The sequence below is a fragment of the Crotalus tigris genome, unplaced genomic scaffold (assembly GCF_016545835.1).
Source record: "Crotalus tigris isolate CLP2741 ecotype Arizona unplaced genomic scaffold, ASM1654583v1 scf7180000018420.1175843, whole genome shotgun sequence".
Classification (NCBI taxonomy): domain Eukaryota; kingdom Metazoa; phylum Chordata; class Lepidosauria; order Squamata; family Viperidae; genus Crotalus; species Crotalus tigris.
Window position 1 is genome coordinate 533,411 of NW_024096994.1, and position 27,976 is coordinate 561,386.

General features: G+C 37.7%; 2 protein-coding genes across 5 annotated transcripts in view; one reads left to right on the forward strand and one right to left on the reverse strand.

Moving 5' to 3' along the window:
* The window catches only part of CDC42EP3 (CDC42 effector protein 3), a 41,544-nt gene extending 32,103 nt beyond the window's left edge, over positions 1 to 9,441 (forward strand). For 2 of the 4 annotated variants that reach the window (XM_039352343.1, XM_039352344.1), the window contains exons 2-4: positions 2,349 to 2,400; positions 6,034 to 6,099; positions 7,377 to 9,441. In XM_039352343.1, coding sequence (XP_039208277.1) covers positions 7,662 to 8,432 — 771 coding nt within the window. In that variant the 5' untranslated portion in view covers positions 2,349 to 2,400; positions 6,034 to 6,099; positions 7,377 to 7,661 and the 3' untranslated portion in view covers positions 8,433 to 9,441. The remainder of the gene's footprint in view (positions 1 to 2,348; positions 2,401 to 6,033; positions 6,100 to 7,376) is intronic. The other 2 variants (XM_039352341.1, XM_039352342.1) reach the window with 1 other exon arrangement.
* Positions 1 to 27,976, reverse strand: part of NLRC4 (NLR family CARD domain containing 4) — a 142,704-nt gene that overhangs the window by 30,518 nt on the left and 84,210 nt on the right. The gene's annotated exons all lie outside the window — the stretch shown is intronic.

Genomic DNA, 27,976 nt, shown 5'->3' on the forward strand with positions numbered 1-27,976 from the left:
AAAAGTAAAGTACATCATCTATCATTAAGGGATAAATTGTATTTAAAGCACAGAAAATATTACCAGCAAAATTAACAATTCAACAAAATATTTTGAAGAATCCTTTACTTAACAATTGGTCAACTCATATTTGGCATCCCTTGTTTAATTATGGTAATAAGTTATCTTTGCTATGGAGAATTTAAAATTAATACTACCAGTGAATTTTTATATACTACCATGCAAATTTGTGGATTTTTGCTCATTTTGCTTTCTTACTATGTTTTTTTAATTGTGATCATCATGTCATATTTTGACATATTGGACACACATACACAAACACAGAGAGACACACACATATAACTGCTATATTTGGATTTTTAAAGGCAATTCTGTGCTACAAAGGCTAACATAGATCAGTGCAGATACATGTGGCATGCAGAGGTGGGATTACTGAATTAAATCTCCAAGGCTAATATACAGAGTAAACATTGCCTTATGTAAAATATAAGCAATAAACTAGCTTAAAGATAATGGTTTGCATGTATTTTCTTGCCTGTCTTTTCAGTAATTCAGTGCAATATTTTGAATCTACTGTGATGTTATTTCTTGCATTTTTGAAGATATAAAACTGGTTTCATGCTTTTTTGCACCAGCTATTATTTGTACAGGTTTCTCAGATTTATATGCACACAGTTTCCCACAATAGTCTTACAGTACTAGTGTTCTTTCCTGGCAGCTATTACACAAACATTTATACTAATCTCATAACATTTGAAGAATAACTATTGATGTTGGGCAAGGAAACTCTGCAAAGCCATAATTTTCAGGCCTATCCAATTTGTAATGGGTAAATGGAAAAACTCACAAGCCTACTGAAAAAGTTCAACTCTCACCATTCCAGTTTCATAACATTTATACCAATTTCTGCTCATGTTTACCTTAAATCCATCAACAAACTTGTAAATTTCCCACAGTAGGTTGAATAGCAGCTCACAAATCATATATGGGGACTCGAGCAAAAGAAAATCCAAGTGTAAACTAGGTTATTTATAATTCATAAATTTTATTTATTGATATATTCTCTAGTCTTACATATTTGGATTATATGGCAAAAAATTCTTGAGGCTGCAATGCTCATATTCTCTATAATTTTAATATCTAAATATTAAAAAGAAATTGGTTGTTTTTTTTAAATGAAGAATAAAAACATTAAATATTTATACATGTAATCTTCCTTTCTAATGACTGCTTGTCTGTTTCACTTGAGATAGAGAAAAAGACACAGACAAAGACATGCCAGTTCAACTACTTATTTAAAATAATGCTTGCAACTCTCCCCACGCAGATGGTTTCATTAATGAAATAAAGGTTCAAGCCTATTGATTACAATAAAAGACATTCAAAGTGAGATTTAAGGAAAGTTAGTCTAAGCATAGCTATTTTAAAATAAATACCACAGATGTAACTGAAATTTACAAACTGAGAATACCATAAATATTTTTAAATGGTCAACATGACTAACTTCAAACTTACCTAGATCACACTAATAGTTAAAGTCTTTTCTTTTTAGGTGCTTGCCTTATTTCTAAATTTCCACATTCTGTTGCAAACTTGGAAAAGAATTGTGTAAATCTAAACAATGAGTAACGTAGCTTTTATTATCTAGCTGTATTCTAAATTGTCATTGTCATTATAGTTTTGTAAGCGTGGACTTCATAACTGATTTCATTATTTCAAATGAAATTTTCTCCTAATTAGTTAGTGAATCTTACATAATCTATAAGATAATTAATGTTCATATTGTTGTATAAAACCTGTCATTGGTTCACATGAAATGATTTGAAATAAGTCAATGGAAGAAGCACTGAAGAGACAGGAGAGGATTATAAAAATATAAAAGGGACATGTATATTTTAAAAATACATGTTTATCATATATAGCAGTGGTGGTGAACCTATGGCACGGGTGCCAGAGGCAGCACTCAGAGCCCTCTCTGTGGGCACGTGCGCTGTCGCCCCAGTCCTAGTCCTTCAGCTGGGTTTTATAAAACCTTTTTGCTTTAGGCCTCCGCTGCCGTGTGCAAAAAAAAAAAAAAAGGTTCAATCAGTCAATTTCAACTTCTCGCGGAAAAAAAAAGATTTTGCAAAGTTGGAATTGATTGATTGAACTTTTTAGTCCCACCCAGTCTGCCGTTACCACTGCAGCCCCGCCCCGCCAATGGGCCACACCCCACCAATGGGCCACGCCCACCCAGCACTCGACGACGCATAAGTGGGTTTTGGGTTGCAGTTTGGGCACTCGGTCTCTAAAAGGTTCGCCATCACTGATATAGTATTATTTCAATTTTGCCTTTTCTTCTCTTTCAGATCTACCCTCTACTGCTATGACACAAACTTTGCAACATTATAAAGACAAAAGGTGAGTTTTTCCCATAAGTCAATCTGTCACAAACAGTTGATTTGTTAAATTAAATAGCAATAGCACTTAGACTTATATACTGCTCCATAGTGCTTTTCAACCTTTTCACCAATTGTACCATTTTGAGGATATGGCAATATTTGAGTACCACTAGTTGCCTAAGATGTCAGAAACTTGATTACCAGAAAAAAAGGGAAAAAAGTGATAAAGTACAGGTAGCCCTTGACTTACAACAGTTCACTTAGTGACTGTTACAACAGCACTGAAAAAAATGACTTATGACCATTTTTCATACTTATGACAATTGCAGCATCCCCAGAGTCACATGATTTACATTTGGATGCTTGGCAACTGATTCATATTTATGATGGTTGTAATGTTTCAGGGTCATGTGATCACTTTTATGACCTTCTGACAAGCAAAGTCAATGGGGAAACCAGATTCACTTAACCAACGCGTTACTAATTTAAGAACTGCAGTGATTCACTTAACAAATGTGGCAAGAAAAGTCATAAAATGGGACAAAACTCATTAAACAAATTTCTCACTTAGCAATATAAATTTTGGGTTCAATTGTGGTCATAGGTTGAGGACTATCTGTACACCAACTTACCACACTTTTAATGGGAAACTTCTGCCTGTTAACCTCTGCACTGTTCTATCCCCTTTTCTCCCTCTGCTTGTCTCAAAGAAGCCTCTCCTCCGTCCCCTTCTCTTTCCCCATTGTCTTTTTTTTCTCTTCCTTTCCTGCCAAAACCTCCTCCTTTTATATCCTCTCCTTTATCCCCCCTCCTCCTCCTTTTCTCTTCGGTGCAGCTCCAGCTGACTTCTTTCCCCCAGGCTGCGCACTGCTCCTGGAAGCGCCAATCAGCTGGAGCCACACGCCAATCAGTTGGAGCCATGCACCAATCCTGGGTGCTCAGCAGAGCCCCGACAATACCGCAGCTCCAGCTGACTTTCCCACAGGCCTGTGCAGCGCTGCAGCCACTTTAGCTCATTTCTCTCTACACTTAACACTTTCTTTTACACTTTTTTTTACAGTGTTTTTCAACCCGTCATATGCATACAACCAGGTGCTCAAGTACCACCAGTGAGACATATGCCATGGGTTGAAAAGCACTGCTTTACAGCATTCTCCGAGCAGTTTATGGTGTCAGCATATTGCTCCCAACAATCTGGCTTCTCATTTTACTGACTTCGGAAGGATGGAAGGCTGAGTCATCCTTGAGCCAGTCAGATCGAACTCTTGGCTATGGGCAGAGTTAGCCTGCAATACTGCATTCTAACCACTGTGTCACCTTGGCTCTTAAATTAAATGCTTATTAAATGCACACATTTAAATGCATACATATTTTTCCAGACACTTATTTTGAGGGCTCAGAGAGGCATCTTCAGGAGAAGAGATATGTGGATTGTGTTATACTTAAGAATGGAGGCAAATATATGTAGCAGGATAATTTTGCAGGATCATAATTGGGTCGGTCACCGGAACCAGAGATTTAGTTTTCCATGTTTTCAGTTCCTGAGAAGTTCCCTGAGGATGGGCTCCAGTACGACTCCAAAAACTCGGAAGACTAAACATCTGGTCCCAGTGTCCGACCCAGATTGGATCCTGTGGTATACTTTAAGCCAGACATGTCAAACCTGCGATGTCATGTGATGTGCAACGTTTCGAAGCTTTTTCCCCATTGCCGGCAATGGGGTGGGCGCGGTTTCCTTGTAATGCATCTGGCCCGCGGGCTGGCAGTTTGACACCCCTGCTTTAAGCTGTTGTGTTCAAATTCTGAGCATTTACAGGTAGAACCATGGTAGGATATTTTTACTGCTTCTAAATACATTTATGTATTTTATTAGAAAGATTTTTATTCCCAATATCTCTAGAAACCCCAGAGATCTATTTCTTTACCCTATAAATGATTTGTAAAAATCAAAATGAATTAGAATATGGACATAATTTTGATTCTAAACTGTTGTCCCTTAAATAAGTATATGATTTAGGTATTTTTGATCAGCTATTTGATTTTTTTTACCCAAGGCTGCAAGCAATCGGGTAGTAATCTATGTGGAGTGCTGCCTACCACTTAAATTGCAGAAAATTTAGCATAGAGCCGTGGTGGCGAACCTATGGCACGCATGCCACAGGTGGCACGCAAAGCCCTCTCTGTGGGCACGCGCGCTGTCACCCCAGTCCTAGGCCTTCGGCTGGGTTTTATAAAACCTTTTCGCTTTAGGTCTCCGCCACCGTGTGCAAAAAAACCCCCGTTCAATCAATCGATTTCAACTTCTCGCGGGAAAAAAAAGATCTCGCAGTTGGAATTGATTGATTGAACTTTTTAGTCCCACCCAGTCTGCCGTTACCACGGCAGACACGCCCACCCAATGGATCATGCCCAACTAACTGGCCACGCCCAGCCAATGGACCACACCCACCCAATAGGCCAAGCCCACCCAGCACCCAACGATACCTAAGTAGGTTTTGGGTTGCAGTTTGGGCACTCTGTCTCTAAAAGGTTCGCCATCACTGGCATAGAGTATGATTTTAAAACATTTTTGAAAACAATAAAATAAATCCTCACAGGAAACAGTGGAAGCATAACTTTGTTCTTACCCATTGAAAAATAATTGTTGTTGTTTTTAGATTAGAGCAGTGTTTCCCAAACTTGACAATTTTAAGGCATGTGGACTTCAACTCCCAGAATTCCACAGCCAGCGTTGCACATTTTTCAGCTTGAAGTTACAGAAGCCAGAGAGCCACAAATTATGATTCCTTCCATTTTCAATAGGGATTACCATCCAACTTTTTTCAAGAGTTGAAATAATATCTGTGGTATATTTTGGATTTTTTTTATCCTTGTGGGAAGCAAGGACAGAAAAAACAACCATGATTTTTTTTTAACTGCTTTTTAGGAATAATAATCAGATCTGAGAACATGAAGAGTGTAGGCCTACTCTTAACAAACCTTAACAAACCAATTCAAGCAATCTTGAATATATCATGAAGGCTCTTTGCATGATTGATTGATTCCTCTTAAAGTTCGTTATTTTCAGAATTTGACTTCAAATTCATAATTTAAAGACATTTCTATTTCTTCTCTTATTTTTCAGTGTTTGTCTTTCACATATTACTACTAGAAAAACTATTGCCTAACTGTTCCAGTCTTTGTTGTTACAGAAATAACCTTATCCTCCATAATCTTATCTAATTTTTTGTTGCATTCCTCCTTAATCTCCTATTTGCATTTTCAGTACATGTACGTATTTATCTGTTCCTGAGCTCCAATTTCTGCTTTTCTTTAATCTCATTTCTTCTGTCAGATCATCCTTACTCTTGAGAGCATTCCTGCTCTACTTATTTGGGTATATTTTCCTGTGATTTCTCTTAAAAGAGCGCTCATTTCCGTTTTCTGGTTATATTCCTCTGTTTATTGACATTCTTGATTTACATATCTTTTCTTATTCTTTCTTGCTTGAAGATAAAAGCCTGTATTCAGTCATTGTGCAGGCCTCTATCTCATTGCTCAAGGCTTTCATCCTCTCTCTGGTTATCATGATAACTTGTTGTGAAAGCTATTTGGATCTTTTCCTCATTTAATTGTTGGGAATATTTTTTTCCCCTTGCTTTTCACAATACAGTTCCTTCTTGAAAGCAGTTGGCTTCACTCAATCCTACGAAGTTACATTTTTTTCCTTTTCCCCATGGTAGGTTACTCTTAGTTTCAGCATATTTTTCTTTCTTATGCTTCTAATATTTGAAAATGAGTTAATTACTATATATTTGGTTAAGAGCAACTTTCTGAGAATTTTGAAGAATCATATTTTAATTTTATAGGATTGTAGTGTTGTGAAATTTAAGGATTTCTGATTTAGAATATTCAGTTATTTCCTTTTCTATTGTTATATAATTGGACTACATTTTTGTATATTTCTGGTAATTTTTTATTTCTTTTTTTATGTGCCTCCCTTTACTTCATTTTATTATGGGAAGAGCTGCTTATACTTTTGTATGTATTAGAATAACCATTACTTAGTGTGTGTCTTCTTTATGAAATATGTTAAATTCAGAATAGTAAGTTAATTTGAATCCTTGATTGAAATCTGCTTTCCCATCTTTTTACATCTACTTGTTTGCTGAGGAAACTATTATTCAACTGGTTACTATAACAAGTCTAGATTTCAATGGGTGGCTTTTAACTGATAATTTAATCACGGTTTCATTTTGTTAAACTGTTTTGCCCTAAAATTGGAAGCCAGCTGCTAAAAGCAAATTTGTATAGGAACAAAACATGTCAACAAGGTTTGAAACTACAGTTTTAATACTAAGATTATGATTTTAATATTTATATTTAATCTCCACTTGCAGCCTGAGTTTTCTGCATCTGTATGTTGATATGCATACACATATATTCCACACAAACCAGGACAGCCACCCCAACTCATTAAACTCTCTGCATGAAATAGTACTTGAAAGAGAATTTGCCAGATTATACAAATAAGAAGTTAGACCCTATTTGAACTAATAATCTGGATGAGTCAAAAGATTTGTTGGCATTTGTTTAAGCAATTTTAGTTTTGACCTTTAAAACCTCAAATAGAAACATATTTCAATTTTGTGTTTCAAAGACTAACAAACATGAAGGTCCTTTTTGGCAAGATGTTTAAATCGAATGTGTCCTTAGGTATGAGCACTAAACATAAGAATTCCATTTCATGGTAGAAGAAGAAAAATGAGAATCCAAAATAGTAAATCTATTAAGATATTTATGTTTGGCAACTATGTCCAGGGACCCAAGTTAGAAAAAAAAGGCTAGTTAGCTCTTAGTTAGATTTTTTTTATCTTGCTTAACGAAGAAAAGCTATTTCACAGAGCTAATCATGCCAGAACTATTAAAAGTACCATTTATTGTTTCGGCAATAGAGATTGAATACATTATAGAGAGTAAATACTAAGCTTTTTTGTTTTTTGTTTTATTTTACAGGGTTGGGAGAGAAAACAACACAGCATTCTAGCTGCCTCAGTCACCTTGAAGAAACATACTATACGTAAAAACAACCCAGCTTCCAAAATTTGTTTGTGAGACAGAATCAGTGGCAGTTATATGAATGTTTTTATAAATGATGCTGCTATCAATAATGTAACATAGATTTATACTATACATAAAGGAGTTGTTGGAGAAAAAGAATTTGTACACCTAGAGTATTTTGAACCCGCCTTTTTTTTAACAAGGAAGACAAAGTCTTCTCTTTCCTCATATTGTCAAAAGATGCCAGCCAAGACACCCATCTACTTGAAAGCTGACAATAATAAGAAAGGAAAGAAATTCAAGTTGAGGGACATTTTGTCTCCTGATATGATCAGTCCACCTTTGGGTGACTTCCGCCACACAATTCACATTGGGAAAGAAGGACAACATGATGTGTTTGGAGACATCTCTTTTCTGAAAGGAAATTATGAGCTTCTACCTGGAAACGAGGGAGAAACAGCAGCCAGCCAATATGAAGGATGCAATGAATTCCTAAGGGCAAACAGCACTTCTGACTCAGTGTTTATTGAAACTCCTTCTCCCGTCCTTAAAAATGCCATATCGCTTCCTGCCATCGGTGGTTCTCAAGCCCTTATGTTGCCCTTGTTGTCACCAGTGACATTTAATTCAAAGCGGGACTCGTTGGGACCCCTGAGGAATCCCAGGCATAGTTGTGAGCCGGTAATGGAAGAAAAGTTGCAGGAGAAGAGCAAACACTTGGAGAATGGGAAAATATACAGAGATGACATCACATGGAAGCAGAAAGCGCCAGCATCATATTATACTAATGGAACAGACAGCCATTCAACTAGCCATTCAGAACAATATACCAAATGGCAAACAGAGGAGTTCCTTGACAACCCTCATCTGTCATGTGATCAAACCAAGATGCAGCCTAAATCAGACGATCCTCTTTCAGACCTGGCAGAACCCCTCCTTTCTTTGCAGCTTGACCTCGGACCCTCACTTTTGGATGAAGTACTGAGTGTAATGGACAAAAACAAATCATAGAACTTGCTGCTTTGTGCCATCTCAGTTTTCTTCAAAGAAATATATTTGAAATGTACAGACACCATCCATCCAATGTCAAGCGATTAAAGTTGTAATCTAATGCATACTGATTTTTGCAGTCGTCTCCCAATGTTTTTGCTTATTAATAAAAAGGTGTCAAGCCTCAACTCATTTGAATGAGAAAAATAAGTAAATATTTAAATATCTCAGCTATTGAGAATAAATGGAAAAGAGATAGGCTTACCCTCGGATGGATTGTGCCTTTTGTTTGTATATAAAAATTGGTTCTTTTTGCAATTGACATGTTTTCTAAAAACAAATGACTTTAAACTATTTTTTTACATATTTTTTAGCATGGCAAATGTTTTCAAATGAGTACATATTTTAATGACACTATTTTCAGCTGTATTAAAATATTTCATTAAAACAAGAGATGTCAATGTAATATTTGAACTTATTCTGAAAATCAGAAAGTGTTTGATTCTCAAAGATTCCATGTATGCTAGGCAGAGGTTTTATGAAGTAAAGTAATAATAATTAGTTCAAAATTATTTGTAACTCCCCAGAATGATGAAATTCTTTTTACTAGTACTACTATAACTATTGTTGTTGTTATTATATTAGCAATGTTTTTCATTCTGGCTGCACTGTTATTGTTTAGAGTTAATGTGTAGTTCTAAGCTGAAATGGGAATGGCTTTTTCTGTTCAACTATTAAGAATGTGTAGCCAATACAAACTGGTGCCACTGAAGTTAAGGGCAATTCCTGGGCAAGCTCTTATGCCAATACATTTTCAGTAGTAGACAATCTGAAGAAATAAAGTGAAGTTAAAACTGCATTATTTTATGAGCTGAAATCTGTTTCTATGCACATTACACTTTTAACAACTTCTACAAACAGAAACTCTTGTGATTGCACCAGAGAACTGTTGTTTCTTTCCTTTTTCTGAGAATCTGAGTATAAACTGTATATTTGTGTGCATTCACATAAAATCCATATTTTGATCTTTTAACTTTGTCCTTTCAGTTATTAATATTGACAAATGTCTAAAATTGTGTGATGGATTCTTTTACATTTTAGAAGGAAGCACCGACTAGTTACAATGCTCAGAAAAGGTTGTGCTAGAGCAATTGGTTTTCAGGGAATATTGTGATGTCCCTGAATTGCGTAGATACTTTGTGCAATACAATAAAAAATAAATATATAAAATCATGTTTGTGACTACTTTATATATTATGAAATAATGGATTATTTCAAAATGTGGCTATCATTTAATATTTTCCCATTATATAGTTCTAACTACTAGTAATAGCACTGTATAGTAACTGCTATGACTTTAATCAGGTTAAGTATGATATATGAACACAATGGATCTCTGTCATGAGCTGTGTACACTAGTGTTATAATTAAAATAAAATAGAATCTTCATTTTTTATTGCAGTTCAGATTTCCCTAATCTCCTGAGCTTTTTAATTAGTGTATGGAGTTTTTATGTCACTCTGTTATATCTACTATACAATATATAGATTTGTATATACGTGGAAGTGGATGTCTAAATACGGTTCTGCTATTGAACTGCATGAGATGTCTCTTCTAAGGCTTAAATGCTTATATACTTTAAGTTATTAAAGTAGGAGCATGCATACATTATTTCTTAAGAATCTGAGATATAGTTATCTGTTTTCATTATTTATCTTCACAAAGCTAGATTTTCATTCCACTTAAAGATAGGGTGGCCTATTTTCCCATAACAATTGTTACATCTGCAGTGTTAGTCATTTAAGATTTTGCCAGAGTTGGAACGATTAAGGAATTCTACCTAATGAGATTTCTGATAATGTCATACATGAAGGCAATTATATTGGGCATTAAATCAAGAACAGAAGTGGAACTTTTACATTACATAATTGTAACCTTTCAAAATCTAGTGCCTTGCAGATGTGAATAGCTTTGACTCCCCATAATTCCCAGCCTAAAAGTAGGCTTCCAAATCTTTTAAATCTCACAACAGGCTTCCCATTCCAATCCAATGGGACAGAACATTACTTTAAAAAATACATTGCACTTGGTGTACTGTATATATGGTTTTTTTCCCCCTTCTATTTGGTGACTTCATTCATACAATACATTTAGCTGCATTGATTAAAAGATGTAGCAGGGCTGTATACTCCACATGCTAAGACACTTTTTTGTGTCTTAGAACCCTAAGTGAATCAAGTCCACTTGGTTAGTTTACTCAACAAACCCAGAAAACCAGGTTAAGTGTTTTGCAGGACTATAGGTTTACCTAGCAAGATAAGCTGCAGAAAAACTACCGGTAACCACATTTTGAAAGTAAAAAATGTAGTGTATTATATTACTGTACAGCAACTGCTGTGACTTTAACCAGGATGACCATGTATGAATGAACCTGATTTCCAAGGAGAAGAAAGCAAAGCCCAAACAATTTGAAAGCACAGATGAACTCAATAAATGTGAACTTTCTACCTTCTGTCAAGTCAGCAAATACATACTAGAAGTGTTGGAGGATTGAGGGAGGGGGTCTGTGGGAATGGTTTCATCTTTGGCAGGGCCAGATAGTCTTTATTCAGAGTAGCTATAATGGAATCAGAAAATACAGTTTTCCAGGACCTGCACTGACCAGAAGTCTGATATTTTTGGCTGCACTGCAAGTTTGAGGCAATCGGTTATGTTGCCTTTAAGAAAGTGCTATTCTTTGGAAAGGAATCTCTCACTAGGGAAATGTATCAGGTGATCTTGCAATTAAGATAATACCTTTCTGTGTTTTGTATTCTTTTATTATTTCCCTTGCTACTTTACTGGATAGAGAAAACTAAACAAAACAGCAACTGCTTCTACCTGATCTCATCAAATCAAAATGCTGATGTTGTGAGAACCTGACTATTTTCACAGCAGTAGATTACTCGGGAGACACTGCACAAAGAAAGAAGACTGAAATATATGGCAAAGGCAAGCCTTCTGATACGGTTTCTTTTCTAATGCAGGTTTTGAGGTTTTCTGGCATGAAATAATGATCCAAGATACTTATGCACTGTTATAACCCATTGGTATTATCCAAAACAGTTAAATATGTGCTTAAATGAATTTCACTGGAATTAGTGATACTTTAATTTTTACGAATTCTATCTTCTTTTGCTTTTAACTTCAGGGTAGAATAGATTGGAGTTGGTATCAAAGAGGTATTGTGTAGATTTCTTGGGAATGAAAATACTTGCCAGAGAAAGATACACCCTTATTAGGACAAATCACCACAGTATAAAATTAGGAGCAAGATCAAAACTTCTGCAGAAAACACCAGTTTGGAGAAATACATAATAGGAGGCAATTGTCTTAGATACAATTGGATTTTAAATTGGAATTTAGCTTACCTTTAGCAATCTGGCAGTATTTGAGCTCTGGTGCTAAACTTGGCCCTGAGGTTCAGATTGCATTGGAAATTCCTGATGCTTTCTCCATCTTGAAATTAATAAACTTAACCAACCCTATATAGAGTGCTGAACAAATCTTTCCACAGCTTAAGTAGAATAGTGCTGATGCTGGATTATACATTCTTCATTGCAGTGGAATTCTATTTTAATCTAATTCTCATTGGACCTATATTATTCATAATTTGAAATAATTGCCTTGCGTGTTCACTGGACCTTTGACCAATATCATCCTGAACTTATAGATCTTGCTGGAGATAGGCTGCACCTGGATTTCCTTTAATTGATACGTTATGACGTTGTCCTATCCTTGCCCTATTCTGGCAAGAAATAAAGCAATACATTATCTTTGTCCTTGACTCAGCCTTAAAAATGGTCAGCCCTCAATTTGATCCTCAGCACATTCCATTAAAAACAGGAGGTTACAACAACATACTCAAAATGACAGGTTTATGGACTGCAATGGGAGTTAAGATAAATCATTCCTTAGCAAAAGAAGCATTGATCCAATAGTCTCTGAATTTTTGAATAAGGATTTTCTAGAACTTGCAGTAAAAAATAACATTAAATAGCATGCTGCGAGCACAATATATCTAAATTTTTGAATATGTTTGTCTCAATTCTTTCTCTCTTTCCACATATTTCTCATTTTAACTCTTTAACTGAGTCAAGAGACATTATAGATAAGGCAATATGTGATATTTGGAAGGTGGTTTTGGTTAAATATCTGTTTTCTATAAATAATGTCAACATATTTTTTTAAAAAAAAACATGGTGTGAGTTGGATTATTTTGCAAATAATTAGCAATTCTCAACCTTGGCAACTTTAAGATAGGTGAACTTCAACATTCAAAATTTCCCAACCAGCATAGTTGGTAGGGAGTTGAAATCCACTTCTCTTAAAGTTGCCGAAGTTAAGAAATGCTGATAGAAATGTTAAGAAATAAGGGACAGTCATGTTTTACATGCTTACTGTTAGTTCAAAACAAGACAGGGACCAAGGAAGAATAGGGTAAAGATATTTAGCAATCCTCTTCTAAGACTGGGCAGAGAAGCTAAACGTTGCCCTTTTACACAGTAATAAACTGAAAACCTTTCTTTACATGCAACTAACTGTGGTACAAACACCTACCAACTTGTTGTGGCTGTGTCCTCATGACATTTCCTTCACCAGCCCATACTTGAGGCCGCCTTAAATCATCCATAGCTCTACCATTGTTAATTTGGTGTTTTCCCCTTATGCCAGCATAGGCTTTCCCTTGGATATCAGCAAATGTACTGTGTCAGCCATTCCTCAGTTACCCTTGGTATGAGATCGGCATGGCTTCCATTGGCCATTTTAGATTAGTACAAGGATATATATCCCTTCCAAGTAGTCTCTGGGCATTATTCTTTCAGGTTGGAAGCCTAGATTAGCTTAAACAACAGTGGCAGTTGCCTGATGAAACAGAAAGAGCAGAGATTCTCTCCTTGCTCCTTCACAATGAACCCCACCTGTGCCTGTCAGCCATTTTTAAGACTGATTTTGAAGATGATGTTGATACTTTTCTGGAGCATGTTAAGCCTATATTTAAAAGGAGCCCAATTATAATGGAGCTGTCAACGCTGCTGACATCAGATGTTCTTGCTTTGATAACAGATGGAAATGCAGCCATTTTTCCTCTATTGCTGTTAGAGTTAGTTGATGCTGGGAGGGGGAATGTGGATGAGAGTTGAGCTAGTCATAACAATATTAACTCAGCCATGGAAACCCAAGGTCATTGGGCCCTGAGTTGATAGAGTTTTGGTGGCTGGAGCTGGGGAGAAAGCCCAAGCTTCAAGCTAATTGGGGAATGTGATTTATGACTGTTTATTGGAGGAGGGAATTGTGCTTTGTTACACTGTACCCAGGGGAGAGGAATTTAGTTTTTGGTTTCAACTATGTAGTGCCAATACTATATTTCTTGAATAAAAGATTCTTTAAGGTAAACAATGCCTTGAAGTTCTTTTGAAGAGTTTCATCTGTCTGAACCATGACAGGAGCTTCTTTTGAGTGCATCAATAAAAAAACAACTGCAAAACCAGAACAAGTTTTGAAAGATTGTTAAAGTTGTCAAACTCCTCTCCTTCCCCAAGCCCAGTTGCCTCTCGCATGTAGAAGAATGATTGGTGGATTTTTTTTCCAGCTGTCTATTTAGTGAGAAGGCAAAGAAACAAAGCTGGGGGAATCCACCCAGCCTGTTCTTAATGTTCACTGTTAAATGCTTGTATTGTAACATCCTTGCGTATGTAACAGATAAAGATCACCAGTGGAAACAACAGATTTTCTGCTAGTAGTTTTCTGCTGGCTCAAGACCTGTTGGATAGTATTAACTAACCATGAGAAAAATCTAGAGAAAGAGAAGTTCGCTTTTTCCAAAACTCAGTACTTTTTCTTAGTTCCTTCACAACAGAACTCTGCTAAGAAGGAGGCACCTAAGTAATCTGAGATCAAAATGTGGTTAAAGAGAAATAGATAAAGAGCAAGGCTTAAAAGCAAACAATCTTTTTATGCTATTTATTATATTTTTCTTTTTGGTGCCATTTACTTCTTTTTCACATTTAATTGATAATTTAATATTGGCTATCTCTGGTTCACCCACCCATTCTCTCCCCCCCCCCCAAAAAACCCACTTCAGGATCCTTGATAGAACAGAGTTGTAGGTTGAAATATAAGCATTCCATATCAAAATGTAAAATAATCTTAATCAAAACCATAATGTGTTTTTGCACCAGCTAAAAGCCCATTACTTTATATAGCCATTTTATATTAGACTTTGATAAGCTGATTAAGAAATATGGATTTACTCATAGGGTTGATGAATAATTATATTATTCATATATAATTCTTATATAAATATATAACATATAAGTGATATATGAATATAAATATACTATTCAGATATTAATAGTGAGTTTGGTCTAGTGGTTAAGGCACCAGGCTAGAAAGCGGAGATCATGAGATCAATAGCAATAGCACTTAGACTTATATACACACCCAGGGGTGGGATTCAACCAGTTCACACTACTTCAGCAGATCCAGTAGCTAATTTTTTGTTGTACAGGTCCAGAATGGACTTCCGGAAGCAGCGTCCACACAGAGAACTGGTTGTTCACATATTTGAATCCCACCGCTGATACCACCTCACAGTGCTTTACAGCTCTCTCTAAGCAGTTTACAGAGTCAGCATATTGTCTCCAACAATCTGGGTCCTCATTTTAACAACCTCGGAAGGATGGAAGGCTGAGTGAACCTTGAGTCTGTGAGACTTGAACTGTCAAACTGCAATACAAGAAAACAAAGTCCCGTTGTCTCCTGAAAAAGCCCCTCTGGGACAACCATGACCTTGATGACTGAGAATCTCCATAAACATTTAGCCTGCAGTAGCGCATTCTAACCACTGCGCCACCAGAACTCTTAAGTCCTGCTTTAGCCATGAAAGCAAGCTGATTAACCTTGGACTAGTCACTCTCAGCCCAACCCCCCCACATAGATTGTTGTTATGGAGAAAACAGGAGGAGAGAGGTGTGTTGCACATGTTCACTGCCTTGAATTATTTGTAAAAATAAAGATAGGATACAAAGAAATTAAAAAAAAAATAAGGATCACACGATTTATCATACAGCAAACTCTTACATTACTTCCCAGTTGATCTGGGCTACGCAAAATTGTTTATGGATTTCAGTGAATATTTAGTGATAATCAAATGACTTTTTTTTAATTTTAAGGTGAAAATTACCCAGATAGGAAACAATCCTTTGGTTCATTGCCGAGGCAATCCTTCCAGAAGAATTACAAAGATAATTATGCTGCATGCAGTTACAACTATCTTTAGTTTTGCTGACACACAAAGGTAGAAAATGGTGCATGGTTTTCATTAGGCAGTTAATTGGACAGTATTCTTGACACCACTTTCTATCATTTTATGGCCACAGGCTCTGCAGAAAATCCTCTCAGACAAGATGATGAACGGTGACTTTGGACTGCAAACGTATCTCTTCTTTGGGAAGAGTAGGAGGCAGGAATTCAATAGGAAAAAAAGATTTAAGCTGTTCTTTCCTACCCAGTGCCCTCCAGAACTCTGGGTCTAAAATTCCCTTTAACTCCAGCCTATCAATATCTGTAATCTAAGACATGCGAAGGACACCAGATTGAGAAAGTTTAGTTTAAATTATAGCCAACCAGACTGAATAGTGCAAACATACTACCAAGGCATTAAAATCCAGCCTTGTTTCAAAATCTTGTAGGCCTCCTTCTCTGTGTCACACTTCAGGAAAGCTTAAGAGCAGAAATGGACATTTCCAGGAAACTTATTTGGAAGAATAAAGATGTGAATGTGCACAGAGCAAAACATGGTTTATTTCAATAAACTCTTCTTCTTCCCACAGCCTGACTGAGTATCTTGATCTAGAAAGATACTAAAGATACTAAAAATACCCACATGGATAGGGGCCAACCTTTTCAGCTGGAGGCTTCAGTGCCCTGATTGTTTTATCAATAATCTTCATTCTGCAAGTTCTGGGGGCTAGAGAGCAGGATTTTTGAAAAAATGATCTAAATAAATCAATAAATATGTTATTTCAGTAGGGTAATTTGCCTTAATGTCAAAAGTAATTCTCCGGTAATTGCTCCTCCACCACCAATTTTAAAGACAATGGCTCTTTTTTTCAGGGGTGCCACTGGTGTCTCTGGGGCTGTCAATAGTCAACACCCCTAATGCAGATTAAACCCAAACATTTATAAAATGGGCTGCAGCTGTGAACACTGGAAAGAACTGCCAGCATGGGTCCAGGGAGACAGTTGTTTAAAATTAGCTGCAAAGCTTTGCTGAAATGAATAGTGCTTTTCTCGTTCATGAATCAAATATGTGAGCAGTGTATCCTCACTTATCTAAACAGCCTGAGGCCCTTCAAAGCAATCAGACAATCCACAAGCTGTGATAAATCCGAGAGTTATGTACACAGAGGTTACACAGCTGAGGAGGTACCTGGAACTCTGAAAATGTAACATACAATTGTTTTGTCTGCACCTGTATGTATACTTCACAGAACTACAGTTGTATGTACATGGACATTCATGTAACTTCTATTCTGAAGACCAACTCTCCAATCCCAGCTATACCATTTCATTGGGGGAAAAAACTCTAAATAATTGATCCTCCCACCAAAAATCAGAGATAGATAGATAGATAGAAACATACATGAAAGGTCAGCTGAGATCTCATCTGTTGGATGCTTTAAGCTAGGGCATTTATTAAACCCTATTTCAGGGGTGTCAAACTGCCGGCCCGCGGGCTAGTTTCATCATACCGGAGCCACACCCACCCCATTGCCGGCAATGGCAAAAAAGCTCCAATACGTTGCGTGACGTCATGTGATATCGCAAGTTTGACATGTCTGCCCTATTTCATTCACAGCATCTTCTCAACATTCTTCCTTCTTTTCCTCTTCAATGAAGAGAAGATGGAAGACCTGCACAGGATTTTTCAGACATCCATCTGGATCCATCCTGATAATGCAATTCCTCCCAAGGCTTAATTAGTAAATCCAAGTAGCTGCATTCACATGTTTAACTTTGCTATTGAAATATTTTTTTAAAAAAAAAAATCACAATGCATTGAAGGAAAAAGTAGCCAAACAGGGTGGGTTTATGCAACAGATTTAGCTCATCCTCTCAAATATAAATAAATAAGAGGCCAAGGTTAACAATGCAACACATTTTAGCATGTTGTGCGGCAATTCTTCTTACTAGCATTTGTCCTGCAGGGTTGCAAAGTCTGCATGTTTTATCGTGAGGTTGCTTCAGTTCATACAGGGAAATTATCAAAGTGCACTATGTGATGAGGGGTTTGGGTTTTTCATTGGCCTCTGATAGAATCTGAGGCTCATGTTATGCAACTGAACTAGTCAAATGTACTGTATAAATGGAGTTCAGTGTTTACACCTAGGTAAGTGGGTGCAGGAATGCAGCTTTAATGTTTAAAAAAGACCTGATTTCACTGCACTATCAAATGCACAAGTACCCTCCATGGTAAACAATTTTATGGAGACCCAATTTTTTTCCTACAAAAATAAATTGAAATTTGATGTTATTTAGCTCCATTTCATATTACCTATCTTCACTAACTTGCACACTCAGATCTTGGATTTGTCAGTCAATAATAAAACATACAAGCATTAGTAATATATAATTGTTTAAGTATTTACTGTTTCCCATCATGGATAGATTCTGAAGTGTAATTCCACCACATTTAGAAGGTACAAGGTTTTAGAAGACTGTTCTGGCTCAGGCATTTTAATGCCTTTTGAGTCTCAGCAATCGAGCTTCTGAATTTTCCTTTTTCCCCAGCTCCAAAAGTGTCTCTCCTCCTCTCCCCCCCCCCCCCCACAATTGCAGTGCTGAATTTTGGTACACGACTGCCCAAATCAACAATGTAATGTCCGAGGAATGAAGGCAAATGATTGATTTCCTTCCATTTTTCGGTGGAAGGAATGGAACTTTTCAGTGGAAAAATTCACAATAATTAAGCTAGGCTTTAAATAAAACAAATAAATTATAAATTAAATAAAAACAAAAAAAACCCACTCTTTCCTCCTCTGTCTTCATGACCTAGAAAAAGAAAAAATAAATCCCAGTCCAGTCCTCATCATTCAACCCACAGAAGCCTTTGCACCCCCTTTAAGGATGGCTCTTGCCTACCCAAGTTCATCACCTTGGGTAGATCCTGCATTGGAGTGGAAAGTCATTGGACTCATTACTTTGTACATGGGTAAGAATCAGGGTAAGAAAGGCTGAGCGCCTAAGAATTGAGGCCTTTGAACTATGGTGCTGGAGAAGATTCCTGCGAGTCCCTTGGACTGCAAGGCGTTCAAACCGGTCAGTCCTAGAAGAGATCAACCCCGACTGCTCTTTAGAAGGCCAGATCCTGAAGTTGAAACTCAAGTACTTTGGCCACCTAATGAGAAGGAAGGATTCACTGGAGAAGGGCCTAATGCTGGGAAAGATTGAGGGCAATAGAAGAAGGGGACGACAGAGAATGAGATGGCTGGATGGAGTCACTGAAGCAGTAGGTGTGAACTTAAATGGACTCCAGAAGATGGTAGAGGACAGGAAGACCTGGAGGAACGTTGTCCATGGGGTCGTGATGGGTCGGACACGACTTCGCATTTAACAACAACAACAAAGAATCAGAAGATTTGAGCAATGTCCATGGGTAAGCATGTCATATTTAAATAGACACAAGGAAACAGGAATGTCTGGATGGATGATACAATCATAAAAGTCAAGCTGGCAGATGCCATTATACAAGAGACATAAAAAAGAAGAAGAATTTTGACTGTGAGGTCAGAGTTGCCTTCTTGACTTCTTTGATTTCCCTGGACACCCTTGCTAGTTAATATAGTTTAGGCTGCCATGAGCCCCAATAACATTATTTATACCCTTCATCTTGTGATTCGATTTTAAGGTAAAGCAACTTGTTTTAATTGATTTGATTCATTTTAACACAACCGTCCTATTTTTGTACACCCCCACCCCCATGTGACTGCAGTCATATTATAGATCAAACAGCTCTGGACAATAAGCTCTTGTCTTCCCTCATTTTTTCTCTTTTTTTTATCGTATAAATCCTCCTGAATGTAAACCAGTGGTGGGATTCAAATATGTGAACAACCAGTTCTCTGTGTAGATACCACTTCCAGAAGTCCATTCTGGGCCTGGGCAACAAAAAATTAGCTACCAGTTCTGCCAAACTGGGGCGAACTGGCTGAATCCCACCACTGATGTAAACCCATTTTGGAAGTCAGAAAACGAGGCGGCTGCTGAATTTGAAAGGATGCACACACCCCGATTTTTTTGCACACAATAAAGGATGTTTTGGATCATGGCCAGCATCTCCAAATAACCTTTTCAGGGCTAATTTTGCTTTTAAATCCCATCAGACAAGGTGAATATGTTGAGCTTGGAGAAAGTGACTATTTTCTTAAACGATGGCTAATCACTCATGAGTCTTCCAAAGTATGCATATTCCTTCCTTTGTTTCTTTTCTCAGATAATCTGTTGCAGGGGATGGGGGAATGGAGAAGAGCAGATCACCTTTCCATGCTTGGGCAGCAGGGAGCACAAGGAAATGACTACTGATGCAATCTCTGTGATAAATAATAAAATAACAGGTGCCAGGCACTGGTCTATTTGAAGCACTGTCATACTTAACTTGGCTGTTACACAAAAACAGATGTCAGGGAAGGTCAAATTTAGGGCAATTCAATTAAGTGTGAACAGGTGCCTCCAGACCACCATGAAATTCATTGCCTGGTTAGGTAGGATCCAGAGGTCTTCAGCAACCATGGGGATTAGAGAATCTAAAATTTTAGGAAATCTCAGCTTCACTCCCTGTGAACCTTTCTTGGAGGAAGGTATGTTGTTTTGGAATGAATCTTTGTTCTCATGAATTTTCATGGGAGATTTTATTTTGGCTTTCACTTAGCATGAGCGTTAGCTAGGAAAAAAGACTCCGAGCTAGCTTAAACACATAACAACCTCAGTGGTCCTGAGGTAGACTCAATAAGAAAACAGATACCATGTGAACGACTCAGATCTATTTTATTGTTATGGGGTGTAATAACATAATCGTGAAAGCCTGACAGATTTTTTTCCTCTTAGTTCTAAAGAGAATTGAGTTTGGGCAATCTTGAGTTTCTTTATCCTGTCTATCTGGGATTAGTGGATGTTTTCATAACAGTCATTTAATTCCTCAAGGATATCTTTATATTCCTCTTTACCTGAGCTGAGATTATACAGGAATGGTGGAATCTAGTTGGGATTCTTCCTTCCCAACAGTTATCAGGTATATTTCCATTCTTTGGTCTGTCAGACAGTTACTAGGGAAAGTTGCTGCAACTGACACTCTTTGCAACATGACTGGATGTGATGGACTGCAATGAAGTAGCAGCTTCCCAGGAAGGAGAAAACATTCCAAGGAGGGGAGGCAAGACAAGCAACAACACAATCCAGAGCAGGATCAGAGAAAGAGAAAGATAGTTAGGATAGTTCCCCAGGATATATCTATTAGGGTTGAAAGTAGTACAGGTTTAGTCTGGCAAGATTCTGTCTATATGAGATGAGCAAAGAAAGAACTGAACTTTAACTGGATTGTTCAATGTCGTTCTTGGGCTGGGTATGATACTGGAGAATCCTTAAACTTCTTATCAGTTCTTCAGCTTTCCAAATGTCTGTGTTGGTGAAGAGAACATCTATCTCTACTTTTGTTCCCAATTTTTGAGAAGCAGATTAAGCCAACTATTTATCTTCAATTCAACCAACCCTGGAAGACTGAGAACAGCTGAGAACACCAAGAGGTAATCCATGTTCCTTCCAGATGAACAATAGAAAAGTGCAAAAAGAGCATTTGGGTAATGCTGTCCTCGCTGAACTATAAAAAGTTTTGGAATAACCAAAATGTGCCTATTTTTACTTTACACAAAATACATAGAAAACAATTTGCTAGTCTTGTATATACATCCGCGCGCGCACACACACACATCTTTCCAGTAAGTGATATGCATCTGTCTAGCAAAGTTAACTTGAGCTATGAGAAGAACTAACTGGCAACGGAGACCCCATTCCTTTTCTCTCTAAAAGGTGCTGGAAATGTCAAAGCCAAAAGCTAAGCAAGCTGGCATTTCTGAAACTAGCCCCTTTTCACACTAGCACTAACCGTGGTTACTTGTTGCTGTGGTATCAGGAATGGAGAAACAGTCAGGATTGACCAGGACTGTTGTAACAGTTTGCAGATCCCTGAGCACAGTAATGCAGGGGAAGGAAATAGGAATGAAATTGACATTTTGGTCCATTTGCCTTTGCTCTTTGGCAGGGGTCCTACAAAGGCTAGGGTGTTGTGTCTGGTTATTGTGTATGTATAGATATGTGTGAATGTGTATGTGTTTGAAAAATGGCCTTGAAATGGAAAGTCCCTTGAGAGATATTCCAAGCTGAACCTGTATGGTGGCCTGGAGAACATAAAGTTTGTCTTCAGTTCAGAAGGCAAGAAGTAGGATGTGAGAAGAGTTCCTGCCAATGGGGACACTGTACCACTGACAAAGCATTGCCAATTATTCTCTGAAATTCACTACTTTGTTTCAATTTTAACTATATCATTGCAAAGTCAGAAAGAAATCAGCTCAGCAGTTTAACCCAGTTGGCTTTGAGTGAAGTCTGCCACAGACCTGGAATGAGTACAGAATGGTTGTGGAGAGGTTCCTGGAAACTTTTCAGTATACTAGTTGTGCTTCTCAAATAGGAACAAAAATGCAAAGCTTGAAGTAAGGTGAGTGACAACAGAAAGCAGCATTCCTAAACTTGGGGTTCTTTAGACTAACTTTCTATGTGACTGGCAATCCAGAGAGACCTGATGTTGCCACAGGTCTGAGGGTATTCATGGTGGAAGGATGTTAAATGAAATGCTAGCTGTCCCTACTAATTGTGAGCTCAGCAGCTAGTGGGAAAGCATTAAAGAATATGGTAGGCACAAAAACAAATCAGTTTTGTTAAACAAATAGCAATGGCAATCTTCCTAAATAAGAAATAAACATTGTAGAAATGGCAAAACTGTATCTCTGTTTTATTTATTGCTCCTTTACATAATCCAATAAAAATCTTCCAGGGTATACATGATAAAATATAAAATGGTGTAAAACAATGCAATACATAAGTAGTATAAAAATCTCCCCAAAGAACAGCTCAACAAACAAGATAAAAGTCAGGCCAGCAATAATAAATATAGCATAAAGTAATGATAGTAATAGCACCACAATAGAACCTATAAATACAAAATACACTTCTTAAAATGCCTGGGGAAACGAGTTTGTAGTCTCATCTAGTGCCCCATAGCTCATCATAGTGATGCCAGGTCTCTCTCTCTCTTTGAGCCATTTGTTCCATAGATGGGCACCCCAACAAGAAAAGCCCTCTCCTTTGGAGTTATTGGTTGTCCCATGCAGTGAAGGAACTTAGAGGAATGATCTTAGGGTCCTGGTAGGTAAATACTCATTCCACAGTATGCAACGGTAGCATCATTGGTATTTTAATTTTGGAAAAAATTGTATGCTGTTATTCCTGGTTGATTTTGGCCTATATCAGGAAGGACTAATCTGGTTGGGATAGCACATGCAGAAGGTTGCAGGTTCAGTTCTTGGCATGTCCAAGTCAAGCAAAACAAAAAACAAAAACAAAACCCTCAAGCCTAACATTTGAAAAGCCATATCCAGTTGGTTTCAATCTTGCTAATTTAGAAGGAAGTGTGGTTTGATTTGGCATGAGGCAGCATCCTTTGGTTTGTATGCTTTTGTTCTTCACTTTCTTCTGATCAGGATGTGGGATCAGAACAAACATAACGAAACCGGGATTATTCATTGGCTTCAGTGTGATTACTATAGTTCACCAAGTTTTCAAGAATCAGAGAAAACAAAGGGGGAGATTATCTCAGAAAGGTTCCTCGTTCTTCTAAACCTTCCATCCAGTCATATTCATCCTTAAGCCATGAATAGGTAGTTATTTCTCAACCATATCATACGATTGGTATAAAGAGAAAATATTTCACTCTAAATGCCTTTGAAAACAGGATGTGTCTATTAAATATTTAATTGTAAATTGTCAAGAGCTTTTCTGGTCAGTAATGTGAATGAATGAATGAATGAATGAATACCAACTTTAGATCAGGAGTCCCAAATTGTTCAACTTGTCTATTCTTTTATGAAGTTTCAGATTGTTCATTGGCCCCCAAACATTTATTATATGCAAATATTTTTTTTAAAAAAATACTATTTTAACTAATAATCAACAACAATAATGGATTGGGAGGATTGCCTCCTATTCTTCTTTACTGCTGGTAATTTATTGGCTTGGCTATCCATCTTCTACCACCTCTTCCTTCAACTTGCATTCCTGGCTCTAAATTTTATGGTATAAAATTCTGAAAAAGATAATAGATGTGACTGGTATTGTAAGAATAGAACCACTTTTTAAAGCATCATTTACATCTGGGCGCTATCTAACAAAATGAAATTCAATGGTGAAAAAAGTAAGGTTCTACATTTAAGCAAGAAAAACCAAATGTACAAGTATAGTATAGGGGGTACCTTGCTCAATAGTAGTAACTGTGAGAGGGATCTCGGAGTCCTAGTGGACAATCACTTAAATATGAGCCAGCAATGTGCTGCAGCTGCCAAAAAGGCCAACACAGTTCTAGGCTGCATTAACAGAGGGATAGAATCAAGATCACGTGAAGTATTAATACCACTTCACAATGCCTTGGTAAGGCCATACTTGGAATACTGCATCCAGTTTTGGTCACCACGATGTAAAAAAGATGTTGAGACTCTAGAAAGAGTACAGAGAAGAGCAACAAAGATGATCAGGGGACTGGAGGCTAAAACATATGAAGAACGGTTGCTGGAATTGGGTATGTCTAGTTTAAGGAAGAGAAGGGCGAGGGAGGACATGATAGCAGTGTTCCAATATCTCAGGGGCTGCCACAAAGAAGAGGGAGTCAAGCTAGTCTCCAAAGTGCTTGAAGACAGGACAAGAAACAATAGATGGAAACTAATGAAGGAGAGAAGCAACCTAGAACTAAGGAGAAACTTCCTGACAGTTAGAACAATTAACCAATGGAACAACCTGCCTCCAGAAGCGGTGAATGCTCCAACACTGGAAGTTTTTAAGAAGAGACTGGACAGCCATTTGTCCGAAATGGTATAGGGTTTCCTGCCTGAGCAAGGGGTTGGACTAAATCAGTGGTGGTGAACCTATGGCACGGGTGCATGAGGCGACACTCAGAGCCCTCTCTGTGGGCACGCGTACTGTCGCCCCAGTTCTAGGCCTTCAGCTGAGTTTTATAAAATCTTTTCGCTTTAGGCCTCCGCTGCCATGTACAAAAAAAAAAAAAGGTTCAATCCATCAGTCAATTTCAACTTCTTGCGGGAAAAAAAAAAGATCTTGCAAAGTTGGAATTGATTGATTGAGCTTTTTAGTCCCACCCAGTCTGCCGTTATCAGTGCAGCCACGCCCACCCAATTGGCCACACCCACCCAATGGGCCACGCCCACCCGGCACCCAAGTGGGTTTTGGATTGCAGTTTGGGCACTCGGTCTCTAAAAGGTTCGCCATCACTGGACTAGATGATCTCCAAGGTCCCTTCCAACTATTATTATTTTTGTTATTGTTGTTGTTGTTGTTATTATTATTATTATCTGCCAAGAGTAATTAGACTACAACAGTCTCAAAATGGCACAGTTGATACATTATTAGAGAAGAAATTAATACCATTGATTAATTTCAGAGCTATTTTTTGGTTTCAGAGCTAAGAAGTCTGAGTAGAAGGCAATTACTATACAGGTAGTCCTCAACTTTACAACAGTTTGTGACTGTTCAAAGTTACAACTGCAGTGAAAAAAGTGTCTTATGACCATTTTTCACCACTTGCAACCATTGCAGCATCCTTGTCACGTGATCAAAATTCAGATGCTTGGCAACTCATTCCTATTTATGATGGTTGCAGTGTCATGGGATCACGTGAGATCCTCTTTTGCAACCTTCTGGCAAGCAAAGTCAATGAGGAAGCCAGATTCAGTTAACAACCGTGTTACTAATCTAACAACTGCAGTGATGCACTTAACGACTGCAGCAGGAAAGGTCATAAAACTGGGCAAAACTCACTTAACGGTCTCACTTAGCACTAGAAATTTCGGCCTCAATTGTGGTCATAAGTTGAGGACTACCTGTATGTGGCAGGGTTGTGCTCATTTATGGCTGTGCTATTGCTCCCAGTTATTAACCCAACAGGCAGACCAAATATTTGCACCACCTAATAAAGGTGTTAATATCTGCACTAATTCACAAAGGCATGAATACCATTCAGGACTAACAGGTAGAGGAGTCTGGAAAACTGCAGGATGAAATGTACCCTGCTGACCACAAAGGGCCCTTCGTGGGTTTAAGTAACTTTCCGTGTGCACTTTATATATCAAAGCATTTCTTCTGTATTTTTTCCTTCTCTAACTCTTCAATAGATGAACATACTCTTGACCAATTCTTGCTGGCAGGCAGTGGGTAAGAAAGAAATTTCACCACTGTGTGTTCCAGCCAAGCACAGAAAGTAGCTGGCACTTCAAAGGTCTATGCAGGTGTCTATTTCCGAAAGACATATTTGATGAATGATAACAGTGGAAGTTCTCAGAGTTGCTAACTTCAGTTGCATGTGCCGTACCACTTAGTGAAACCTATTACGAAACCATCAGGACTAACCATCAAATGACTGCCAAATACAGTAATAAAAGGGGAAGCTGGTAATCCGTCCAATTTTCTAGTGTTACATCTCCACCAAGTTTGCTTTTGAAAAAAACTCTTGAAAAAAAAACAGCTAGTGCAAGCCCTTAAAATAGACACAATGTGAAAGGGTTTTTTTTTTAAGCCATTAACCCAAACACTGGGAAATCCCCATTCTACCCATGTATATGTGTCCCTGCCTACTTCATTTCATCACTCATCATTCCATTAACTACGGCCTTCAATTCCCCATAAAATATTGCATGGCCTACTGGTAATTTAGTTCAACATCCCATTGTTATTCTGAATTATTTTTGAATCACATGTTTCAATCTCATTTTAAGAAGTGTTTTGTTGTGTCTAACTGAAATAGCAGACACATTAGCAGCATCTTTGTGGACCTGTAAACCATAAATGTCAGAATTCTGGTTTATTGATAAAATCCTAGATGGTGTATACTATTCTATTAATTCCAGTGCCTCCATGGGGATGTGTGTGTCAGAAAAATCAAGATGGTGGTTGTAACTGCATGATCAAAACATGCAATGCAAATTAAAAAAAGGTGTGGCTTTGATTGTATGATTGTGAGTATCGTCTTGCCTTTTCTTATCCTCCCTGCTTTTCTGGGTTCACCAGATTCTTTCTCCTGCTGGTCAGCTTTGATCTTTCTTTCTTTCTTTCTTTCTTTCTTTCTTTCTTTCTTTCTTTCTTTCTTTCTTTCTTTCTTTCTTTCTTTCTTTCTTTCTTTCTGCCACAGACTATATTTTGTCAGGTCAAAATATTCCAGGAACCAAGAACAAAGTACAACTTTAGGTTTTAGCTTTTCTTAAGAAATAATTTAAAGTAGGTAAATATTTTGTTTTATTCTATGAGAATGGCTACCTAGCAAATAAAACTTCATACGATGCCTGCACTTTGCCAGTAATCTGTTCAGGGGAACTGGAACGGTTTGCTTCAGAAAGTGATGCACTCAGTTGCTATGCAAGTTACTGCTTTGGTCCCCACTGTGTCCAATTTCAGGGGTTAGTTTTCTTTGGGAAAATTACAGGTGGGATATCTGACCCATCCCAGCCTTCAGAGTTAGAACTTTTTGCCTCGTGATGCTGCAAAAGTTATTGCATGAGGAAAGAATGGCTTAGGCATTAATCCAATTACTGTGATTTTTGCCAGTTTTCAGGAACTGTTACAGGCACACCATCTCAGTTCTGATGCAGCCTGTGAACGCTCAGCCTGGGTGTATGCTTTGTGTCAAGCTAATTTGTAGTGGACTCCACATGTTGTATGAGTTGTCATACTAAATGACATACTAAATCTGGAAGCTAAGCTCAAACACTGGTTTCCTAAGAATTGCGCACATCACATATCGCAAACATTGAGATTTTGGCTCACTTAGCTTAGCTGTTTGCTACTTCATACAGATCTAATGATTTCAGCAGGATGGCTTATTGAATAAATCAGTCAGGTCATTTATACACACACTGAGCTAAAACCACACTGTAGCTTAGTGTGCTGTGTGGCTTAGTCAGAGCAGCATTTAATGGCACATGTTTTGGATTTGGCTGACATTGAGCCATAGATAGGCAAGCTTTGCGCCACAAAAGGCAAACAATTGTTCTTTTATGAACTAGATGGGATTCATAATTACGGTGCATAAGCTAAAATTTATCTGGTAAATGCTGTCTAACCTTTCTGACAGCTTCAGTGGCAAAACTCTAGCTATGTGGTAATGTGAGCTGAAAGCCTTTCAGTTATGAACAACT